Source organism: Rhinolophus hipposideros (genome assembly GCF_964194185.1).
Source record: "Rhinolophus hipposideros genome assembly, contig: HAP1_SCAFFOLD_239, whole genome shotgun sequence".
In the NCBI taxonomy this organism is placed as follows: domain Eukaryota; kingdom Metazoa; phylum Chordata; class Mammalia; order Chiroptera; family Rhinolophidae; genus Rhinolophus; species Rhinolophus hipposideros.
This window is the reverse complement of record NW_027668820.1, coordinates 16969-42201: the sequence shown is the minus strand read 5'-3', so window position 1 is coordinate 42201 and position 25233 is coordinate 16969. Positions and strand designations below refer to the sequence as shown.

The 25233-nt window shown below is 39.3% G+C and overlaps 1 protein-coding gene across 2 annotated transcripts in view; it reads left to right on the top strand.

The window, feature by feature from the left end:
- The window catches only part of LOC308495755 (uncharacterized protein), a 57035-nt gene that overhangs the window by 15364 nt on the left and 16438 nt on the right, over positions 1-25233 (top strand). For both annotated transcript variants that reach the window (XM_081080729.1, XM_081080730.1), the window contains exons 7-9: positions 10467-10517; positions 13149-13182; positions 15704-15776. In XM_081080729.1, coding sequence (XP_080936855.1) covers positions 10467-10517; positions 13149-13182; positions 15704-15776 — 158 coding nt within the window. The remainder of the gene's footprint in view (positions 1-10466; positions 10518-13148; positions 13183-15703; positions 15777-25233) is intronic.

The window sequence follows — 25233 nt, the reverse complement described above, 5'->3', positions numbered from 1 at the left end:
AGTCCAGTTCATTCTTTTGCACGTGGCTATCCAGTTCTCCCAGCACCATTTATTGAAGAGGCTGTCTTTCCTCCATTGTATGTTTTTAGCTTCTTTTGTCAAAAATTATCTGTCCATATTTATGTGGTTTTATTTCTGGGTTCTCAATTCTATTCCATTGGTCTATGTGTCTGTTTTTCTGCCAATACCATGCTGTTTTGATTACTGTAGCCCTGTAGTACAAGCTAAAGTCAGGCAGTGTGATACCTCCAGCATTGTTCTTTTTTCTTAAGATTGCTTTGGCTATTCAGGGCCTTTTGTGGTTCCAAACAAATCTGATGATTTTTTGTTCTATTTCTTTAAAAAATGCCATTGGGATTTTGATGGGGATTGCATTAAATCTGTATATGGCTTTGGGTAATATGGCCATTTTAACTATGTTGATTCTTCCAATCCATGAGCACGGAATGTCTTTCCATTTTTTTGTGTCTTCTTCAATTTCTTTCAAAAATGTCTTATAGTTTTCAGCATATAAATCCTTCACTTCCTTGGTTAAGTTTATTCCTAGGTATTTTATTCTTTTTGCTGCAATTGCAAAGGGATTGTTTTTTGTATTTCTTTTTCTGAGATTTCATTGTTAGTATATAGGAATGCAATGGACTTTTGTATGTTGATTTTGTAGCCAGCAACTTACTGTATTCGTTGATTGTTTCTAACAGCTTTTTGGTGGAGTCCTTAGGGTTTGCTATATATAGCATCATGTCATCTGCAAAGAGTGATATTTTAACTTCTTCATTCCAAATTTGGATGGCTTTATTTCTTTCTCTTGCCTGATGGCTCTGGCAAGGACTTCCAACACTGTGTTGAAAAGCAGAGGTGATAGGGGACAGCCCTGTTGTGTTCCTGAACGTAGAGCAAAGGGCTTCAGTTTTTTACCACTAATTATGAGATTAGCTGAGGGCTTGTCATAGATGGCCTTTATTACGTTAAGGTATTTTCCTTCTATGCCTTTTTTTTTAAGTGTTTTAATCATAAATGGATGTTGTATCTTATCAAATGCTTTTTCCTCATCAATTGATATAATCATATGATTTTTGTCCCTTATTTTGTTCATGTGATGTATCACATTGATGGATTTGCGGATGTTGAACCATCCTTGTGCCCCGGGGATGAACCCCACTGCATCGTGGTGAATAATCTTTTTGATGCATTGTTGTATTCGCTTTGCTAGAATTTTGTTCAGGATTTTTGCATCAGTATTCATCAGAGATATAGGTCTGTAGTTTTCTTTTTTTGTGTTGTCCTTACCAGGTTTTGGTATCAGGGTAATGTTGGCCTCATAAAATGAGTTAGGGAGTACTGACTCTTCTTCAATTTTTTGGAAGAGTTTGAGCAGGATTGGTATTAGATCCTGTGTGAAGGTTTGGTAGAATTCACTAGTGAAGCCATCTGGTCCTGGACTTTTCCTTTTGGGAAGGTTTTGGATGACTGATTCAATTTTGTTACTGGTGATCGGTCTGTTTAGATTTTCCAGTTCTTCATGGTTCAGCCTTGGAAGGCTATATGTTTCTAAGATCTTATCCATTTCTTCTAGGTTATTGAATTTGGTGGCATATAGTCCTTCATAGTATTCTTGCATGATCCTTTGTATTTCTGTGGTGTCCATGATAACTTCCCCTTTCTCATTTCTGATTTTGTTAATTAGTGTCTTCTCTCTTTTTATCTTAGTGAGTCTAGCCAAGGGTTTGTCGATTTTATTAATTTTTTCAAAGAACCAGCTCTTTGTCACATTAATTTTTCCTATTGTCTTTTTGTTCTCTATTTCATTGAGCTCTGCTCTGATTTTTGTTATTTCCTTTCTTCTGCTGACCTTGGGTTTCACTTGTTCTTCTTTTTCTAGTTCTTGGAGGTGTAACATGAGGTTGTTTATTTGGGATTTTTCTCGTTTCTTGAGACAGGCCTGTAATGATATAAACTTCCCTCTTAAAACTGCTTTCGCTGCATCCCAAAAATTTTGGTAGGATGTACTTTCATTGTCATTTGTTTCTATGTATCTTTTGATCTCTCCTCTAATTTCTTCTTTAACCCAGTCGTTCTTTAAAAGTATGTGGTTTCATCTCCATGTATTTGTGTTTTTTCCTGCTTTCTTTTCGCAGTTGATATCCAATCTCAATTTCAAAGCCTTGTGATCAGAGAATATGCTTGGTATGATTTCAATCTTCTTAAATTTGCTGAGGCTGCTTTTATGCCCCAATATATGGTCTATCCTTGAGAATGTTCCATGTACACTCAAAAAGAATGTATAGTCTGATGTTTTAGGATGAAGTGCTCTATATATGTCAATGATGTCCATTTCATGTAATGTGTCATTTAGGGCTGCTATTTCGTTATTTATTTTCTGTTTGGATGATCTATCCATAGCTGTCAATGATGTATTTAAGTCCCCTAGTATAATTGTGTTTTGGTCAATTTCTCCCTTTAGTTCTATTAGTAGTTGCTTGGTATATTTCGGTGCTCCCTGATTGGGGGCATAAATATTGATGACTGTTATGTCTTCTTGTTGTATAGTCCCCTTTACCATTATGAAATGTCCATCTTTGTCTCTTGTTATCTTTTTCACCCTGAAGTCTGTTTCATCGGAAATCATTATGGCTACACCTGATTTTCTCTGGGTACCATTTGCTTGGAGTGTCAATTTCCACCCTTTCACTTTGAGTCTATGCTTGTCCTTGTAGCTGAGATGTGTCGCTTGGAGACAGCATGTGGTTGGGTTTAGTTTTTTGATCCAATCTGCTACTCTGTGCCTTTTTATTGGTGAGTTCAGTCCATTTACATTTAGGGTGATTATTGATACGTGAGGATTTCCTGTCATTCTATCTTTAGTTTTCTGGTAAGGCTGTGACTCCATTGTTTCTTTGCCTTTTTGTTGTTGTCTATTATTTCTGTGTGGGGTATTCTATGATGTTTCTCTCTGTTTCTTCTTTTATTACAGTATATATTTCAGTTCTGGATTTTTTTTGAGTTGTTACCCTTAAGATTATGTAAAAGAAAGTTTGATATTTAGAGTATTCCATTTTCTTCAGCACGCTTACTTTCTCCATTCTCCATTCCCATATTCTGGTTCAGGCCTTTACACTCCCCCCCTTTTTTTTTTTATGTTTCGGTTGCCACAAATTGTCCCTGTTGATGGTGGTCTAATAGCCTCCTTTAGTGTTTCTTGTAGTGCAGGTCGTGTATTAGAAAATTCCCTCAGCTTCTGTATGTCTGGAAAAGTCTTTATTCCTCCTTCATCTCTAAAGGATATCTTTGCTGGATATATTATTCTTGGCTCATGATTTCTCTCTTTCAGTAGTTTGAATATTTGGTTCCACTCCCTCCTGGCTTGTAGAGTTTCTGCTGAAAAATCTGATGATAACCTAATGGGGTTTCCTTTGTAGGTTACCGTCTTCTTTTCCCTGGCTGCCTTGAGGATTCTTTCTTTGGTGTTAATTTTAGACAGCTTCAATATAATGTGCCTTGAAGAAGGCCTGTTGGGATTGAGGTAATTAGATGTTCTATTTGCTTCTTGGATTCGAGGATCCAGTTCTGTCCACAAATTTGGGAAGTTCTCATTAACAATTTCTTTGAATATATTCTCTATTCCCTTCTCTCTTTCTTCTCCTTCTGGTATGCCCGTTATTCTTATATTGCTCTTTCTGATGGAGTCAGATACTTCTTGTAGAGTTCTTTCATTTCTTTTAAGTCTCAAGTCTCTTTCTTTTTCCATCTGTGTAATTTCCAGGTTTCTATCTTCGATGTCACTGATTCTTTCCTCCATATGGTCAACTCTACTACCTAAGCTGGTTATTTCATTCTCAATTTCTTCTATTGAGTTCTTAATCTCCAGAAATTCCATTTGGTTCTTTTTCAAATTTTCAATCTCTTTCATAAAATGCTCATGTTGTTCTTTGATTGCGTTTCTGAGTTCATTAAATTGCCTACCTGTGTTTTCTTGCATCTCTTTGAGGTTTTTCAGAACTGCAATCTTGAATTCTCTATCATTTAAGTCACATATTTCCATATCTTTAAGTTCCTTTTCTGCAGACTTCCCTTTCTTTCTGAGCTGTCTTGTTGCCTTGGTTTTTCTTGGCAATTACTGATTTATTATTTCTCTTCTTAGACATCTACAGGAGAGGCTTCTGCAACAGGTTGATAGGAAGAGGTCTTTCTTTTGTTTTCCAATACTTGTTGGTAGAACATTTTATTTTCTCTCTGACTGCAGCCTTTTTTTTTCTCTCTGACACAGTAGTGCTATGTTTTCTCTGCACTATTCCAGCTTCTCACACAATGGGGGGATTTCCTGGGAGACGGGCCTCTCCTCTGTTAACAGTTCACCTGGGTCATAGGGCGCCACGTCCTTGTGGGGGTGCAGAGAACTTTTGAAGTTCCAAAGCTCTTTTTGCACCCGATTAAGAGCCCGTATGTTTTAGCAGTTCTGTTTACTCCTGCAGGGATCCGCCCAGATAGGTTGGGCCAGGGGCGGGGTGAGTTGTGAGAGGTGGCCCAGAGCAATGGCGGCGATCACCACCACAGCCGGTCCCGCTTCCATAGCTCCCAACCCTTCACCGGAACTAGTTGAGCTGCGAATCTGTGTCTACGGTCCACAGTTCTCAGATCTGCAAATATCCTGTCCTTTTGATCTGACACTGCTACTTTTTCGCTTCTAGCACCGGGCAGGTGGGGGTGGGGCGAGCTCTGGGAGGGTTGGGAGGAGGCGGCTAGTCTCCGTGCCTAAGGCTTCCGTTCTCTGCTCGGCAGTGAGGGCTTAAACCACCGTTTTCAGCCTTCTTCCCTCAGTCTTCACTCCGAGTTCTCTGCCGTGAGCGTTGGGTTCAGCTGTGTTATATGCTGCCCCCTCAGTGCTGTGGGCCGTAAGCAGAGCCCTAGCAGTCCGAGTCATTCCCTCTCCCGCAGCTGCGGTAGTTCCGGGATGCAGCGAGCTTGGAGCTCTGAGCTAGGTCTGCGTGCATCCTCGCCCTGCGCGGCTCCATCCCCACACTTCTCCCTTCCCTCCTCCCCGGCTCACGCAATTCGCCCACCTGGAGGTGAATTCAGTAGTGGGCCTCTTCATCTTGCCTGTCTGCTGTGCAGGGAGTCCTTTGTGGAGTTATTGTTGTCCGATTAGTTGTAAATTCCAGGGGAGCGTTACAGAGGCTCACCTCACGCCGCCATTTTTGGTAGTTCTCCGCAGGGAGACTGTTTTTAAAAGGTATCTACTGATACAAGTCAGTAAAGCTGTGCCTTGTTGAGAAGCATGGATTATTTTCCATGTGGATATGCCAACCAGGTCTCCCTATTATCACCTTTTTTTCTCATAAGTCAAAACAGAGTGAGACATGTTGACCTCATTAGAAGAAAATGTTTTCTTCTGTTAGTTGGATAGTTGTCATAACAGTGTAATTTCTCTAGAACAAGATGCTTTGTAGCCATTAGTCAAAAGATAATCATAATAAATGTTCCCATAGCCTAACTTAGGACTCAAAAGATTATAATAAAAGTACAGAAAAGTTTCACAATGACAAAAACACTATTCTGCTCACTGAATGTGGCACATTGTGCAATCTGAAATGCCCGAGGACCCCTTTAACTTAGTAGACCTCTATCAAAGCACTTGTGTCGGTGGTTTTGCAAATTATAGGAAACACAGAGATGAAATGGAATTTGATCTTTAATGTGCCCCTAAGACTTTAGAGCTGTCCCTGGCTTATTTCTATGGTTTCTTAAAACAGAATTTTCAAGGACAATCTTTTCATTCATGTATTTATTTGCCTCTGCAGCCATTTGCTATGTAACCATCAGGAGTCTTTTAGGCACTAAGTGTTATTTTGATGTTGCAGAAGGCAAGCATTTTAAAACCACAGTCCCTACCTCCAAGAGCGTGTTCTTATCATTGTCATTTTTATTATTTATTATACTTTACACAGTGCTTACTAGGTGCCAGAGCCCACTGAGAGCTTATAATTATCATTATTGTTTGTTATTCGGTGTGTAGCATCAGATCTGACAATTAAGTTTGAGAACTTGCCACTGTGCGCTTACATTGGCAGCACTGTACAAACAGCTCAGTAAGGTTTCATAACCTTGGTATATCAGTGTCTCAGAGCTGTGTTCGTGTTGATGTGTGGCGGTGTCTTGCTGAGTAGCAGTGTCTTGCTCGTTGTTGTTGCATGTTTTTGTGTGCCATTGCGAGGCTGTTTGAGCTTGAATCAGAGCTATGATCAAACATTAAATTTCTTGTTAAACTTGGCAAGAGTAGAAGTGAAATCAGGAACATGTTAGTCCAGGTTCATGGGGATAATGTCACGAGGAAAACGGCCATGTAAAAATAGATTAAACATTTTTCTGAGGGGAAAGATTGCGTCACTGATGAAGAGACGTCATGGTGGCCAGTAACGACCAGAACGGAGGAAAACATTGCAAAAATTCATCGAATTGTGAGTCAAAATCATTGGCTGACTGTGAGAAGCATAGCAGACCAAGTAAACATCGATACAGAAACAGTTAGGAAAATTTTAACTGACAATCTTGGCATGAGAAAGGTGTGTGCAAAAATAGATCCAAAGGAGCTCACCGATGAACAAAAGCAAAGGAGAGTCAAAGGCTGCCAAGACCTTTTGGAGAGGCAAGACAATGTTTTGAGCCGTGTTTTCAATGGTGATGAAACGTGGGTGTACCAATACAATTCTGAAACAAAGCATCAAAGTACACAATGGAAGTCAGCCAATTCTCCACGACCAAAAAGTTCTGTCAGTCGAAATCAAGAGTCAAAACAATTTTGCTAAACTGTTTTGACATCAGAGGGATTATTCATTATAAATTTGTACCAACTGGACAAACAGTTAACCATGTTTAGTTTTTGGAAGTTCTGAAAAGACTGCATGAAAATGTTAGAAGAAAACAACCTCAACCTTTGGCCCACTATTCATGGCTGTTGCATGACGGCAATACATCAGCTCCCATGGCACTGTCTGTGAGAGAGTTTTTAGCCAGTAAACAAATAACTGTATTGATACACCCACCCTACTTATCCGATCTGGCCCCCAATGACTTCTTTCTTTACCCGAAGATAAAGGAAATACTGAAAGAAAGACATTTTGATGACATTCAGGACATCAAGAGTAATACAACAACAGCTCTGATGGCCATTCCATATAAAGAGTTCCAAAATTGCTTCGCAGAGTAGACTAGGTGCTAGCATTGGTGCATAGTTTCCCAAGAGGTGTACTTCGAAGGTGACCATAGTGATACTCAGCAATGAGGTATGCAGCACTTTTTCTAGGATGACTTCGTGAACCTAATTGTCAGATCTCGTGGGCCAGACACTTTATGACCATGATGACGATTTCGGTTGTGAAAATCTGGGTAGGATTTAAGGGAAGTATGCAGTGTGAGTGGGAGTTGGCCAGATAAAGAGGCAGAAGGACCGTGTTGGGCAGGGGAAACAATAATCAAGATTATAGGTTTGGCAGAAGGAACTGCAGACATAGGCTAAGATATACAATGAACTTTGCAGGATTTACAAGCAGTTCAGTTTTGATGGTATAAAAAGCGTGCTGTGGGAATGGTTGAGAAGGTGGTGAATACCTAGGTAAGGCAAGCTTAGGAAAGTCTTTAGTTCTAGAGAAAGGAGTTGCTCTTATCCTGTAGGCCTTGGGAAATATGTCAGTTAGAATGTTTTAGCTGCAGGTAATAGGTGACCTAATTAACAGTGGTTACAACAGGAGGCACCAGGATGGTTTTGGTGGTTCTGTGATGCCATGAGTTGCCTGTTGTTGTCCCTATTTCAGTTGTGAGGTTGTCAGTGTTTCGTTTAAGTCTCATTTGCTGGCTGGTTAATTAGCAACGGCTCCAAGCATCATATTCTCACAGGACAATATCCAAAGGCTGAAGGACTGCGTTTCTATAGGTTTTCCATTTTCTTTGCTGGCTGGTTAATTAGCAATGGCTCCAAGCATCATATTCTCACAGGACAATATCCAAAGGCTGAAGGACTGCGTTTCTGTGTTATATAGTTGGCATACAACATTATATCCGTTCAGGTGTACAACATAGTGATTTGACATTGATATGCCTTGCGAGGTTATCACCACAATATGTCTAGTAAGCATCTATCACCCTTCAAAGTGACTGTAATATTATTGATATTTTCCCTGTGCTGTTAACTACATCCCTGTGGCTTAGATATTTCATCACTGGAAGTTTGTACTTCTCATACACTTTCTTTTTCGTTCATCTCTTCAACTCCCTTTCATCTGGGAACAATCAAGTTAGTTTTTTGTAGCTATGGGTCTGTTTCTGTTTTGTTTGTTTTGTTTTTTTAGGTTCCACATATAAATGAGATCATAAGGTATTTGTCTTTCTCTGTCTTCTTTCACTTACATAATACCTCTAGGAACTTCCATATTGTTACAAAGGGCAAGATTTCATCTTTTATGGATGAGTTATTATTATATCAGTTATATTATGGATGAGTTAATTATTCTAATATCAGTTATAGTATTACTGTATACACACACATACACACACACACACACACACACCCCACACACACATATCAAATCCTCTTTATGCATTCATCTATCGAAGGACGCCTATGTTGCTTCCATATCCTGGCTATTATATATACTGCTGCGGTGAACATAGAGGTGCAGATGTCTTTTCAAATTACTGTTTTGGTTTTCGTTGGACAAATACCCAGAAGTAGAATTGCAAGATCTCATGGCAGTTCTATTTCTGATATTTTGAGGAATCTCCATACTGTTTCCCACAGTGAATATAACAATTTACAAATCCAAAAACAGTGCAGGCTCTGTTTTCCCTTTCCTCCACTTCCTTGCCGACATTTGTTATCTGGTGCCATTTTGATGATAGCCATCTGACAGTAATGAGGTGGTATTGCTCTGTGGTTTTGATTTCCGTTTCCCTGATAAACAGTGATGATCAGCTATGTGATTCTTTTAAATAGGAAGAAGACTGAGAGGCTGCCAGTAGATCCCTTAACATTTCCAGGCTGGGGTACAGCACATGCTGGTTCCCACAGCAGTTAGGGGTAAAGCAGTCACTGTGATTAGCATAGTATAATCATTTTTCTTTGTGGAGCTGGAGAGAGGCCATGTTCTTTGTGTATTGGGACAGTAAATATCCACACAGCATTGTGGTTCTCCAGTGAGAATGAAGATGAAGAAATGGCAAGTGGGCAGGGACTCAGCAATGGTTACTGCAGGGATCATGGGAGAGTTTTGAGCAGACTAGGAACAAGATGAGACAGCATTCGGACACTCTGGTTGTGGTATAAAGCAGGGACCAGCAAGCTTATCTGTAAAGGGCCTGATTTTAGGCCATGTGGTCTCTGTCATACCTACTCAAATCTGCCATCATGGTATGAAAGCAGTCGTGGGCCAACTGAATAGGCAAGACCGTGCTACAGTAAAGCTTTATTTACAAAAACTGATGGCAGGTTGGAGTTTGCTGGCCCCTCACATAGAGGATAGATTGAAGAAAAGCACATAAAAATAAGTCGCAGACAAAGGAAGCTTTTACTTCCTTGGACTAGTATCAGTCCATTGTGATGTTTTCACCCATCCATTTTGAAAGAAAAGAAAGTCAGGAAGGTTAATTTATTCAATTTAACATGTTGGTCTTTGCTGGCTTATGTCTTTCTCATTTGTTTTGCTGAAAATAAATCCTATTCATTTAGGAAGCAACAATAACAGTCGGTGGTGTCTCATTTTTCCCCCTGTGAAAGCCATCTGCTAAGAGCCCCTGTTTGACTAGGGCAGTGGCTGTGGAAAAATAAAGCAGAGCCTGGAGAGTGTTATGGTTAATACAATTTAGTGATAATTGAATGTAAAAAGTTAGTGGGGAGTGAGAAAACTAAGATGATTCCTAGGTTTCCAGAATGTGCACTAGCATTTCAATGGGACATGAGAAGAGTGACTAGGACATTATCAGATGGAGAGAGAAAAGCAGCAGGTCAATAGGGAAGACATGTTTTTTTCCTCTGAATGTTGAGTTTCTTGGTATATCCAGGGGTAATTCATCCTACATGGATATAATTTTTTGTTTCATTTTCACATATTCTGTTAACCACTGCCTTTTCACACGAGAGCTATGTTTTTAGTTTTATAAGAAATAAAGAAGTTTAGAAAGCAAAGGAACTCTATAATCAGTGTACATTATTATACTACAAGTGATAGTTATATGTTTTTCTGTAATTATCCCAGTTACTTGATTGATTCATAAGTATTATAAAAAGAACATAAACCTTGCCTAGTTGTAGAAAATTGACAGTGCGATCTCTTCATTTGCTATATAGGAACTGATAGAACATGTTGTCATTAGGATTTTTTATTTTTTATTCTGATTAAAATAGGATGGTTGCTTGTTTTACAGTATTTTCTGACATCATTTCATTTATCCTCTTTATGCCTTTATTCAAATATATCTAGCTCTACAGGAATCTGCAAAAGAAGAATCAAAAAAAACAAATTTAATGACAGGTAATCTGCAAAATCACCTTCTGACCTTAATCATGTAGAAAGCATCAACCCACAGAATGAAAATTTCATATAATGCCATTTATTAGAGGTTCTTAATACCACCCCTGGGTTTGGTTATTCACTAGAGCACTTTACAAGACTCAGCTTATAGCTGTACTAGTGCCTGTGATTTGTTACAGTGAGAGCAAAATCAGCAAAGAGAAAAGGTGTGTGTGGCAATGTCTATGACAGGAGGGAACCAGGCGCAAGTTTCCAAGACGCATGTCCTGTGGAGTTAGCAGGATGTGCTTAATACCCCACTATTAAATTCTGGCACCACATGTGAAATGCTGTCTAGTGGTACTGGAGTCTCATTAGACTCAGTGCCTTCATGGAGTGCTTTCATGGCACGCCAGTCACATAGGCAGCGTCCCCCTAGCAGATGCTAACATTCCTGATTCCCAGAAGGAAAGCGAGTGTCCAGCATGAACCACCTTGTTTGTACAAGCAGTTCAGGCACGGTGAGCCACACTTAGTTAGGGAATGGTGGGAACCCTCCCCATATGCAGGTTTCCAGATACCAGCCAAGGGCCAGCCATTCAAGCAGGACTTTCAAAGGATAGCAGTCAGGCCTGCTGTATGAAATCTTTTCTGCACAGCAGTTATAGGCCTGACTTAATTTTTAGTGTAGCTTAAAATTTTATTTTAATAGCAAGGAATATGGTGACGTGCCTTGGTATTGGTTTCAGTTGTATCATCCATTAAACATTGCAGTGCTGGTTACTTTTTTGCCTTTTCGTGAGTATTTCACAGGTATTGCACATACATTACTATGGCAATAACCATGGCAACTCCAATCTTTTTGTGTGATTAATGTTTCAATATAGCTTTTGAATAAAATCAGCACAATGATTTCTGATTTACAATGAGAATCAAAGTTGCCCTGTAAGTACAGGGACGATTCCATTTTGATTCACTTGGCATCACTATTCAGCATGCTAAAGCGAGATGTTCAGTCACGTTTATCAGTGATTTTCTTGTGTAAGTATTCCAAAAATGACTTGCTTTGTTTATGGCTTTTCATACGCTTCATTCGGTTGGGTGAATAATCATATTCTGATACTGGACCTTGATATTCATTTTCAAGGTGACTGTAGTTTGAAAATAGCATTAATGTGTTCATATCTGGTAATAGCAGTTTCAGTGGAAATTTTTTTTTTTTTTATTAGTAAGCCTTCGTTTTTAGAGCAGGTTTAGGTTCAGGGCAAAATTGAGTAGAGAGTAGAGAAAGTTCCCTCAAAACCCACATCCCCGTCCACACAGAGCCTCCCTCGCTGTTGACACCTGCACCCGGGTGGTACATTCACGACGATCTATGAATTGCACTGACTCAGCATGACCACTCACAGCCCACACTTTACGTTAGAGTTTACTCTTGCTGTTGTACAATCTGTGGGGTATGACAAACGTATAATGACAGGTCTCCACCCTTCCAGTATCACACAGAATAGATTCACTAATAGATACTCTCTGCCGCATTTCCTCAGCCCTCCCTTCTCCCTAACCTCTGGAAACCACTCGTCTTTTTACTGCTTCTATAGTTTTGTTTTTTTCTGAATATCATATAGTTGGAATCATACAGTGGCCATCTTTTTGAATGTTTAAAAACTTAAAACTCCAGGGTCATTGAAGGTTGTTATTCAAGATAACCTCTTTGTCTTTTGGGGGGGGTGTGTTTGTTTGTTTGCTGTTATTCATCGGCTTAGGATTTGATGATATATGACTTACAAGGTAAAAAACCATGATTTCTATACACATTTGCCACTAAGGGGAGGGATGAGAAAAATGGCATCACACGCTGCTGTACAGCAATAACCCTTTGGACCTTCCTGCTCTATGAGGTGAGCCGGATAGACTCTCCAGCAATGGAGGGAAACAGTCTCAGGGGTTAGACTTGATAAAACTGGAATCGCAAAGTCTTTCATACTTACCCTGCACTGGAGAGAGGGCCAGAAAGAGTCTATTTCCTGTGTTTTGCCGTGCTGCAAAGTAGACTGCTTCTTGACTAAGCTGCTAATGACAGGGTGTTTCATCCTAAACTGAACACCCTTGACTGAAGAGCGGCACAGCGGTACTGTGTCAGAGCAAAACAAGTGGACTCTCTTCTAACTGCTCTTCATGACAGAAGTGCAGAAAAATCATGCTATTTAAATTGCACCGTGTTAGTTTATGATACTGATTTTACTGCTGATACCGTTTCGTTGACTGCAATGGGTTTGGGAGGATTACAATCATTGTAAGTAGCACTTGACTTGTAGCTATCAAATGATTGCACATCCCGTTTATTTTTCTTTCATTAGATATAAATGTATAATACATACAAACATGCATAAGTACATGCATGTACATATATGTGTACGTATCTATGTATGAATATATAAATATAAATATATGTACACACATATAAATAGGAGTGGAAGTAAAAGTTCTGCACGTATTAATTTCCCACCAATAGTATCATTAACATTCATTCTACTGTAGTCTTCAGGGGTTGTCCCAAAAATATTTTTTCATAAGTTCAGCCTGATAATTTTAAAGTTCTGTGTTTTTCTGTTGTGTATTTACAATGTATGTAAATTTTTTCTTTAACAGTGGATGAATGCTCTAAATGCAACTCTGCAAGCAGGTAGGATTTTATGGATTTCTAAAATTGCATGTTAACTGAGAGACTGCCCAGAGAAGCCAGTAAGCTTTAATGAGTGTTCTGCTCTGGCCTAGATCCTATACTATGTGCCTAACATTGGTAATCCCAGGTCGTCGGCACAGTAGATTCGCAAAGTAGCTGTGCTGTTCGGCCTAGATTTATTCATTAGCCGAGCTTCCGGGAGGTGGATTAACTGACCCTTGGTTCCATTGTTACCAAGTGGCTGACCTGTGATGTGACGTTCACCTGCTTGGCTTCCCAAGTCCGTTCTCTTGTCCCTCGGCCTGTACTGAAAAGTGCCTGGACAGGTCTGGATTCAAGATTCAGGTGCACGTCAGGTGGCCTCAGAGAGTCCCGTTTAGTGATGCCTTAGTGCTGATTTAGAAGTTTCCTACCAAGCCCAGTTAGCCCAAGCTCTTGTCTGAATGTACTTGACAGTTGCAGCAGTCACGAGAACCTTGTTTTCACCATCAGTGTTTAGGGCAGATCTCAGTTCGTTGTGGCCACCAAACCACAGGTTGTACATAAGCAAGACCTAATCAGATAAATGTTTTCAGGTATAATGCGATGTACACTTCTTGGGATGAATCGTTGTTCTGTAAGTGAAGAACATCTATGTATAGACCATGTTGTGTTAATGCAGCACAAATTGAGATGATATTTCTAATTGATTCCTCTACTGACTGACTTCCCAGCCTGTGTTTCCCTTCTGGCTAATACCTTTCCCTTGTTCTAGGAAGTTTTTTCTCTTTTTCCAGAGTCTTTCTTCCCTCTTCCATGAGTTTTCTTGATTTTTCCCCTTTTTCTCTGCATTCTCGGGGTATTATTGTTGCCGTTGTTGTGTTATTTTTTTCCACTTCTGCCAGCTAAGTGTTCTCCATTTTTCTTGACAGAATCAAAAGTACATAGAATTCCAGGTGTTAAAGGAATGTTAGCAATTAATTATTCAAAACACCCCCTAGTACTTCATGCTGCCATTAATGTTTTGGTCAAGTAGTTGATCACATGAGGAGTTTGAGCCCCAAGAGATTAAAGTGACTTATTTGAGTATAGTGAGTGATGAAATGAGATTAAGTGTAGGTTTCTAAGCCCAGCACACTTCCTTCTTTATCATCCTTTGGGTGAGGGTTTAATTATGGAAAGGTCTAGTGAATGCAGTGGAAGAGGATAAGAATGGAATTAGCAGGGGAATCCAAGTCTCAATAGGACCAACACTGGGTTGGAATAGGAATAAAGCTTTTAGAATAGAGATCAGAGATCAGATAAGGGAAAAGAGATCAGAAGAGTAGGGTATGACAAGGTAAAGAGAAATTACAAGCAAGAAGGACACCGGATGTTGGTAGTTGTCTAAAGAAGCAGATTAAAGTAAGGGGTTCAAGGGTATCTGAACAGGTTGCTGCTTTTTCGTTTGTTGAATTGGAGGAACCAGCAAAATTTAAGGTTGTATGAAAACATATTAAACCTTTGAGCCTCTGGAAACATTCTCTTAATAGCAAGTAGGAATGTGGTATCATCCACCTGCACCCGAAATTACAGAGGGGGTCCCCTCGAGTCCAAAGGCACTGGAGATTGCTGAACTACATAGATCTATGGCCCACGGCAGGTGTCTCGTCACCTCCACCTCTTTTCCCAACGGGCTGATGTCCTTCCCAGGGAGATGGAGGGTTGGGCAGAGGGAGGACTGATTGTGAAAACAGTAATGGAGTTGGGTAGGTGGTAACATGCCTGTGTTGGGAGTGGATGACTGAGGCTCCATTGAGCTTATTTTCCAGGAACAGGGAAATAGAAAAGTCCTACTGTGGGTCATTTGAGCCCAACCTTGTTTCAGGAGTCTCTATGCCTTCGTAGGCTGAAGTTTTCAAGGTTGGAGATTGCCAGGAAGCTGTGCGGACAAGTGATCGGAGAGTGGGGAGGCTAACAACATACATTATTTGTTCTTTGACTTTTGTACGTGTAACTTGCAAACATTTCACACATTTCAGGGACCTCACTGTAATGTTTCAGGGTGAAAGGAAGGAATGGGGTCAATTTAATAACTGCGTTCTACATTAAAGACGCAAGACTGCCGTTTTTGACCCACACAGATTAATCTTTGAACCAGGGACAGACCGTGGAGAAGGCTCAGTGTATCGTTCTACCTTGGTTTAGGTCATTGCTTTTGTCCCAGTTCAGGTTCCTCTTGTCAGCTATTAATTGCGTTTTCAATTCAGCCCTGGGGACTTTTGGTGAAAACAAGGTACTTTCAGGTGTTGCCAACATATTGGCTGTCATTCTTTGTTATGGAAACTTAGAGTGTATCTTCATTAACTCGTGCACGAGTTGGGAGTGGTGCATTCAGAAATAGATAACTGATCGCTTTTCTAGAACATCATCTAAATTTTAATCATATAAAGAAACTTCATTTCATATGCAGATAGCTGAATTTTACTCCTTTTGTTGTTGTTGTTGCTGCTTTTGTAAAGAAATGAATTCACTTGTTTCTTTTGTGTATCTTTCCCCGAAGTCTTTCCTGGAAACATGGCAGTGATGATTCATGGTCTTCGTCAGACGATGGACTCTTCGATGTTGGTACCAAGGTAAAAGGCTCCTGTGTGAAATTAACTGTTGTGCTCTTAATTTAGTTTTGTGTAGCACCGAGTTGTAAAATTTGGTAGTGTTCCACCTATCATTGTTTTATGTTTGTTATGGAAAATTGGTCAGTGTGAAACATTTTATAACATATGACCATTTGACGCTTCATTGTTTTGTTGTTGTTCTTTTAACTTTAGTAAGTATCGAAGATGGGAGCTGAGAAAAAGAAGGGGCTGGGATATGTATAGTGATAGTAAAATTCTATAGGGAGTTTTCCCACAGTGACGGAGATATGCAATTTGGTTAAGGGTAAGGATTTTTAATGTGACTTTTACGTTATACCAGCCTGACTTTTATCATACTCGTGCCTAAATGGAATCTTTAATGGATTCCGGTACTCATTGTAACAGTCATGAAATCTTCCTGGTAGCTTTCAGTTATAAAACTATATAGCATAAGACATATAGTTTTATTTTTTTACACTTTGTATGTTGGTATGGTATACTTGTTAGGAGGAAGTGTTTTCTCCATTTTCTTTTTCGCTTACAGTCCGTGGACATTCCATATTGTTTTATATTAGTTTCCAGGATATTAGGTTCATCATTTAGACTAAAATAATAGTAGAGTTTTGAAAGTTTCGAATTCACGTTCTCCATCTCAAAACCCATATTACAAAAGGATTGCACTATGATCTAAATCATTGCATTGTGAATATATTTAAGTGTCTTCATCTAATTGAAGAGTACATGTGTTGCATAAAATAATAACCAATTTGAAAAGCAGAGATTCTTTTTTTTGTTTGTTTAGTGTTTGTTTTTTTTTTTAATTAATTTTATTGGGGTGACAATTGTTAGTAAATTTACATTCATTTCAGCTGTACAATTCTGTATTACATCGTCTATAAATCCCATTGCGTGTTCACCACCCAGAGTCAGTTCTCCTTCCATCACCATATATTTGATCCCCTTTACCCTCATCACCCACCCCCCACCCCCTTACCCTCTGGTAACCACTGAATTATTGTCTGTGTCTATGAGTTTTTGTTTCTCATTTGTTTGTCTTGTTCTTTTTGGTTTATATACCACATATCAGTGAAATCATAGGGTTCTCTGCTTTTTCTGTCTGACTTATTTCACTTAGCATTATTCTCTCGAGATCCATCCATGTTGTCACAAATGCTCCTATATCATCTTTCCTTAACGCCGAATAGTATTCCATTGTGTATATGTACCACAACTTCTTTATCCATTCATCTATCGAAGGACATTTTGGTTGTTTCCATGTCTTGGCCACCGTAAACAAAGCTGCAATGAACCTTGGAGTACACGTGTCTCTATAGAGAGATGCTTTTATATTTTTGGGGTAGATACCCAGGAGAGCGATTGCTGGGTCATATGGTAATTCTATTCGTAATTTCTTGAGGGACCTCCACACTGCCTTCCATAGCGGCTGCACCAGTCGGCATTCCCACCAACAGTGTATGAGAGTTCCTTTTTCTCCACAGCCCCTCCAACACTTGTTACTATTTGTTTTGTTGATGAAAGCCATTCTGACTGGGGTGAGGTGATATCTCATTGTGGTTTTCATTTGCATTTCTCAGATGATTAGCGATGTTGAGCATTTTTTCATATGTCTATTTGCCATTTGTATATCCTCTTTGGAGAATTGTCTCTTCAGGTCCTCTGCCCATTTTTCAATTGGGTTGTTTGTTTTTTTGTTGTTGAGTTTCATGAGTTCCTTGTATATTTTGGATATTCGCCCCTTATCAGAGGAACTGTTTGCGAAAATCTTCTCCCATTCAGTTGGTTGCCTCATTATTTTGTCAATAGTTTCTTTTGCTGTGCAGAAGCTTTTCAGTTTCATATAATCCCATTTGTTTATTTTAGTTTTTACTTCCATTGCCTTTGGAGTCAAATTCATAAAATGCTCTTTGAACCCAAGGTCCATAAGTTTAGTACCTATGTTTTCTTCAATGCAGTTTATTGTGTCAGGTCTTATGCTTAAGTCTTTGATCCATTTTGAATTAGTTTTGGTACATGGTGACAGATAGCAGTCCAGTTTCATTCTTTTGCACGTAGCTATCCAATTCTGCCAGCACCATTTATTGAAGAGGCTGTCTTTTCTCCATTGTATGTTTTTAGCTTCTTTGTCAAAAATTATCTGTCCATATTTATGTGGTTTTATTTCTGGGTTCTCAATTCTATTCCATTGGTCTATGTGTCTGTTTTTCCGCCAATACCAAGCTGTTTTGATTATTGTAGCCCTGTAGTACAAGGAAAAATCAGGGAGTGTGATACCTCCAGTATTGTTCTTTTTTTTTAATATTGCTATGGCTATTCGGGGTCTTTTGTGGTTCCAAACAAATCTGATGATTTTTTGTTCTATTTCTTTAAAAAATGCCATTGGGATTTTAATGGGGATTGCATTAAATCTGTATATGGCTCTGGGTAATATGGCCATTTTAACTATGTTGATTCTTCCAATCCATGAGCACGGAATGTCTTTCCATTTCTTTGTGTCTTCTTCAATTTCTTTCAAAAATGTCTTATAGTTTTCAGCATATAAATCCTTCACATCCTTGGTTAAGTTTATTCCTAGGTATTTTATTCTTTTTGCTGCAATTGCAAAAGGAATTGTTTTTTTCTATCTCTTTTTCTGAGATTTCATTGTTGGTATATAAGAAAGCAATAGACTTTTGTACGTTGATTTTGTAGCCAGCAACTTTACTGTATTCATTGATTGTTTCTAATAGCTTTTCGGTGGAGTCTTTAGGGTTTTCTATATATAGCATCATGTCATCTGCAAAGAGTGACAATTTAACTTCTTCATTCCCAATTTGGATGCCTTTTATTTCTTTCTCTTGCCTGATAGCTCTGGCGAGGACTTCCAACACTATGTTGAAAAGCAGAGGTGATAGGGGACATCCTTGTCGTGTTCCTGAACGTAGAGCAAAGGGCTTCAGCTTTTCACCATTAATTATGAGATTAGCTGAGGGCTTGTCGTATATGGCCTTTATTATGTTGAGGTATTTTCCTTCTATACCAATTTTAATAAGTGTTTTAATCATAAATGGATGTTGTACCTTATCAAATGCTTTTTCTGCATCAATTGATAGAATCATATGATTTTTGTCCTTTATTTTGTTTATGTGATGTATCACATTGATGGATTTGCGAATGTTGAACCATCCTTGTGCCCCGGGGATGAACCCCACTTGGTCGTGATGAATAATCTTTTTAATGCATTGTTGTATTCGATTTCCTAGAATTTTCTTTAGCATTTTAGCATCTGTATTCATCAGAGATATAGGTCTGTAGTTTTCTTTTTTTGTGTTGTCCTTACCAGGTTTTGGTATCAGGGTAATGTTGGCCTCATAAAATGAGTTAGGGAGTACTGACTCTTCTTCAATTTTTTGGAAGAGTTTGAGCAGGATTGGTATTAGATCCTCTTTGAAGGTTTGGTAGAATTCACTGGTGAAGCCATCTGGTCCAGGACTTTTGATTTTGGGAAGGTTTTTGATGACTGATTCAATTTCGTTACTGGTGATCGGCCTGTTAAGATTTTCCAGTTCTTCATGATTCAGCCTTGGAAGGCTATATGTTTCTAAGAACTTGTCCATTTCTTCTAAGTTATTAAATTTGGTGGCATATAGTCCTTCATAGTATTCTTGGATAATCCTTTGTATTTCTGTGGTGTCCGCGATAACTTCCCCTTTTTCACTTCTGATTTTGTTAATTAGTGTCTTCTCTCTTTTTATCTTAGTGAGTCTAGCCAAGGGTTTGTCGATTTTGTTAATCTTTTCAAAGAACCAGCTTTTTGTCACATTAATTTTTTCTATTGTCTTTTTGTTCTCTATTTCATTTAGTTCTGCTCTGATTTTTGTTATTTCCTTTCTTCTGCTGACCTTGGGTTTCGCTTGTTCTTCTTTTTCTAGTTTTTTAAGGTGTAACATGAGGTTATTTATTTGGGATTTTTCTTGTTTCTTGAGATAGGCCTGTAATGATATAAATTTCCCTCTTAAAACTGCTTTCGCGGCATCCCAAAAATTTTGGTAGGATGTATTTTCATTGTCATTTGTTTCTATGTATCTTTTGAGCTCTCCTCTAATTTCTTCTTTGACCCAGTCGTTCTTTAATAGTATGTTGTTTAATCTCCATGTATTTGTGTTTTTTCCTGCTTTCTTTTTGCAGTTGATATCCAATTTCAAAGCTTTGTGATCAGAGAATATGCTTGGTATGATTTCAATCTTCTTAAATTTGCTGAGGCTGATTTTGTGTCCCAATATATGGTCTATCCTTCAGAATGTTCCATGTACACTAGAAAAGAATGTATAGTCTGATGTTTTAGGATGAAGTGCTCTATATATGTCAATGATGTCCAATTCATCTAATGTGTCATTTAGGGCTGCGATTTCGTTATTTATCTTCTGTTTGGATGATCTATCCATAGCTGTCAATGATGTATTTAAGTCCCCTAGTATAATTGTGTTTTGGTCAATTTCTCCCTTTAGTTCTGTTAGTAGTTGCTTGGTATATTTCGGTGCTCCCTGATTGGGGGCATAAATATTGATGACTGTTATGTCTTCTTGTTGTATAGTCCCCTTTACCATTATGAAATGTCCATCTTTGTCTCTTGTTATCTTTTTCACCCTGAAGTCTGTTTCATCGGAAATCATTATGGCTACACCTGATTTTCTCTGGGTACCATTTGCTTGGCGTGTCAATTTCCACCCTTTCACTTTGAGTCTATGCTTGTCCTTGTAGCTGAGATGTGTCTCTTGTAGGCAGCATATGGTTGGGTTTAGTTTTTTGATCCAATCTGCTACTCTGTGTCTCTTTATTGGTGAGTTCAGTCCATTTACATTTAGGGTGATTATTGATATGTGAGGATTTCCTATCATTCTGTCTTTAGTTTTCTGGTAAGGCTGTGTCTCCATTGTTTCTTTGCCTTTTTGTTGTTGTCTGTTATTTCTGTGTGGTGGTATTCTATGATGTTTCCCTCTGTTTCTTCTTTTATTACAGTATATATTTCAGATTGGATGTTTTTTGAGTGGTTACCCTTGAGTTTATGTAAAAGAAAGTTTGATATTTAGAGTATTCCAGTTTCTTCAGTACGCTTACTTTCTCTATTCCCATATTCCAGTTCAGGCCTTTACGCTCCCCCTTTTTATGTTTCGGTTGCCACAAGTTGTCCCTGTTGATGGTGGTCTAATAGCCTCCTTTAGTATTTCTTGTAGTGCAGGTTGTGTATTAGAAAATTCCCTCAGCTTCTGGATGTCTGGAAAGGTCTTTATTCCTCCTTCATATCTAAAAGAGATCTTTGCTGGATATATTATTCTTGGCTCATGATTTCTCTCTTTCAATAGTTTGAATATTTGGTTCCATTCCCTCCTAGCTTGTAGAGTTTCTGCTGAAAAATCTGATGATAATCTAATGGGCTTTCCTTTGTAAGTTACCGTCTTCTTTTCCCTGGCTGCCTTGAGGATTCTTTCTTTGTCATTGATTTTAGACAGCTTCAATACAATGTGCCTTGGTGAAGGCCTGTTGGGATTGAGGTAATTGGGTGTTCTATTTGCTTCTTGGATTCGAGGATCCAGTTCTGTCCACAACTTTGGGAAGTTCTCATCGACGATTTGTTTGAATATATTCTCTGTTCCCTTCCCTCTTTCTTCTCCTTCTGGTATGCCCATTATTCTTATATTGCTCTTTCTGATGGAGTCAGAAAGTTCTTGTAGAGTTCTTTCATTTCTTTTAAGTCTCAAGTCTCTTTCTTCTTCCCTCTGTGTAAATTCCAGGTTCCTATCTTCGATGTCACTGATTCTTTCCTCCATCTGGTCAACTCTACTACCTAAGCTGGATATTTTATTGTTAATTTCTTCTATTGAGTTCTTAATCTCCAGAAATTCTATTTGGTTCTTTTTCAAGATTTCAATCTCTTTTGTAAAATGCTCATGGTGTTCTTTGATTGTGTTTCTGAGTTCATTAAACGGCCTTTCTGTGTTTTCTTGCATCTCGTTCAGTTTTTTCAGAATTGCGATCTTGAATTCTCTGTCATTTAAATCACAAAGGTCCATATCTCTAAGTTCCTTTTCTGGAGACTTTTCACTTTCTTTCTGAGCTATCTTGTTGCCTTGGTTATTCATGGCAATCACTGATTTACTATTTCTCTTCCTAGACATCTACAGGAGTGTCTTCTGCAACAGGTTGATAGGTATGCGAAGAGCTTTTGGAGTTCCAAAGCTCTTTCTGCACCAGATTCAGAGCCCGTATGTTTCAGCAGTTCTGTTTACTCCCGCAGGGATCCGCCCAGATAGGTGGGGCCAGGGGCGGGGTGAGTTGTGAGAAGTGGCCCAGAGCAATGGCGGCGACCACCACCACAGCCAGTCCTGCTTCCACAGCTCCCTCCCCTTTGCCAGAACTAGTTGAGCTGCGAATCTGTGTCTGCGGTCCACAGTTCTCAGAGCAGCAAATATTCTGTCCTTTGATCCGACACTGCTACTTTAATGCTTCTAGCACCGGGCAGGTGGGGGCAGGGCGAGCTCTGGGAGGGTAGGGAGGGGGCAGCTAGTCTCTGTGCCTAAGGCTTCCGTTCTCCGCTCGGCAGTGAGGTCTTAAACCACCGATTTCAGCCCTCTTCCCTCAGTCTTTGCTCCGAGGTCTGCCGTGAGAGAGCATTGTGTTCAGCTGTGCTATATGCTGCCCCCTCAGCCCTGTGGGCCGTAAGCGGAGCCCTAGCAGTCCGAGTCCTTCCCGCTCCCGCAGCTGCGGAGGATCCGGGAGCAGCGGGCTCCGAGCACTGAGCTAGGTCTGCGTCCTGCGCCCGCGCGGCTTCGTCTCCGCACTTCTCCTCTCCCTCCTCCCCCGCTCGCGCGATTCACCCACCTGGAGGTGAATTCAGTAGTCGGCCTCTTCGTCTTGCCTGTCTGCTGTGCAAGGAGTCCTTTGTGGAGTTATTGTTGTCAGATTCGTTGTAAATTCCAGGGGAGCGTTACAGAGGCTCACCTCACGCCGCCATTTTTTTTGATCTCTTGATTAGTGTTTTAATGGCCTGTTTGATTATGTGGTATTGATGCATGGGCCCTGGCCTGTATAAGCAAGAGCGACACAGATTTTCTTTTCACTGATATGGTGAAATACTCCATAGTCAAATCAACACTTGTTCTGGACCTATTCTGTAACCAGCACGATGTGAGTTAATCCTCAGAATAGCTTTGTGAAGGAAGGGAATCTTCATCTTCAGAGATAAGTAAATGGAGACCAAGACAGTCTAGGCAGCATGACTTGCAGTAGCCAGGGAGAAGTTTGAGGGTTTGATGCAAAATCCACTTGGCTCCAAAGCTGATGATGCTCTTGGCTGCTCCCTATAAAAATATGTCCGTGAGATTCTATGCCCATGTCCATGATGCATTGACCAAAGTAAAGAAAGGAGCCGTGTCTATAAAAGATAGGATCCTTTCTTTACTCTGGTCAAAAGCAGAGATTCTTAAAAACCATATAGTCAAATGTCAAGTTTCAGAAAGTTTTTAGTTTTGTTTTTTAAATGTAAAATTTTTCATTTCTGTTACAGCTGACATTCAATATGATGTGAGCCTCAGGTGTACAGCATCGTGATTAGGCATTTATATAATGTGCAAACTGGTACCCCGATTAGTGTGGTATCCCTGACACCGTACTTCGTTATTACAATCCTATTTACTGTATTCTTTGTGCTGTACTTGACATCTTCACGACTATTTTATATCTGCCACTTTATACTTCTTAGTGTTGTTTCCATTTCAATCATTCCTTTAACAATCCTCGAACCGGGCAAGGATCAGTTCGTTCTCTGCTCCTATGAGTTTGTTTCCCTTTTCTCTGTTCATTTATTTTTTTTTTTTTGGACATAACCAATAAGTGAAATCATGTGGTATTTGTCTTTCTCTGTCTGACTTTTTTCACTTAGAATAATACCTTCTAGGTCCACACATGTGTCACAAACGATAAGTATTTATTCTTCATTACAGACAAGTAGCATTTTGTTATATATATATGTCCATCTTCTTCTTTCTCCAAGATGATGGATTTTTTGGTTACTTTCTTATCTGGACTATTGAAAATAATGCGGCAAACAATAAAAAAAAAATAATGTGGCAACGACCATAGAAATGCATGTTGTTTTCAAATTAGTGTTTTGGATTTCTGTGGAGGAAAACCCAGAAGAGGGACTGCTGTGCCACATGGTAGTTCTATTTCTAAATTTTTCAGGAACTTCCATATTGTTTTCCATTGTCTGCCTGGATTTGCAGTCTCACCAACAGTGCACGAGGACTCCGTTTTTTTTCATATCCTCACCAACACTTGTTGCTTGTTGATTCATGGATCATGGACATTCTGACAGTTGTGAGGTGGTAGCTCATTGTATTTTTAATTTGCATTGCTCTGATGATTAGTGACACGGAGCATGTTTTCGTATGTCTCTTGGCTATATGTGTGACCCCTTTGGAGAAAAGTCTATTCAGGTACTCTTCTCATTTTGTAATTGCATTGTTCGTCTTTTGGTGTTAAGGTTTATGAGTTCCTTATATGTTTTGGATGTCAACTCTTTATCAAATATATCAGTGGCAAATATTTTCTCCATTCTTCCCGTCGTGACTTCATGTTGTTGTTGGTTTCCTTTGCGGTGAAGAAAGTTTGTAGTTTGATTGTCGTGTGTATGGGTCTTGCATTCTTAACCATTCAGCTACCTTATGTCTTTTCTGGAGCATTTAATCTATTTACATTTAAAGTAATTATTTGTAGGTACGTAGTTATTGGCATTTTCTTATTCACTTCTCCCCCTCCTGCTCTTTCTCCTCCTTCTCCTCATCCTCCTTTTTTTTCTAGTCGTGGTTTTACATTTCTTGTGATAGTGGTTTCCTGGTGCTGAACTGCAACACCTCCTTTTTCTCTGGCAAGCTCTTTTCCTCTCGTTTGATTCGAAATGAGAGCCTTGCTGGATACAGTGCTCTTGGTTGTAAATTATTGCGTTTCATCACATTTCTATATTTCTTCCCCATTCCTCTGTCCTTCGGATTTACTTTTGAGAGATCACCTGACAGTCTTATGCAAGCTCCCTTGTATGTACCTAACTGCTTTTCTCTTGCTGGTTTTAATATCTCTCTGTGTCTTTACCCTTTGGTGTTTTAATTCTGGTATGTCTTGGTCTGGGCCTGTTTGCTTTATTTTGTTTGGAGCTCTGTGTGTTTCCTACTCTTGCGTATCCTTCAACAGGTTAGGGAAGATTTCCGTCATTATTTATTCAAATAGGTTTTCAATTCCTTTCTGTCTCTCTCTTCTCCTTTTGATAGCCTTACGAGTGCTGTTACACTTTATCTTGTCCCAGAAGTCCCTTAAAGCCTTCTCTCTCTCGTTCTTTTTGACACATAATCATTTTTCATATCTTTTTCTTCTGTTCTGATTGTGTGTTTTCTGCTCCCTTGTCTTC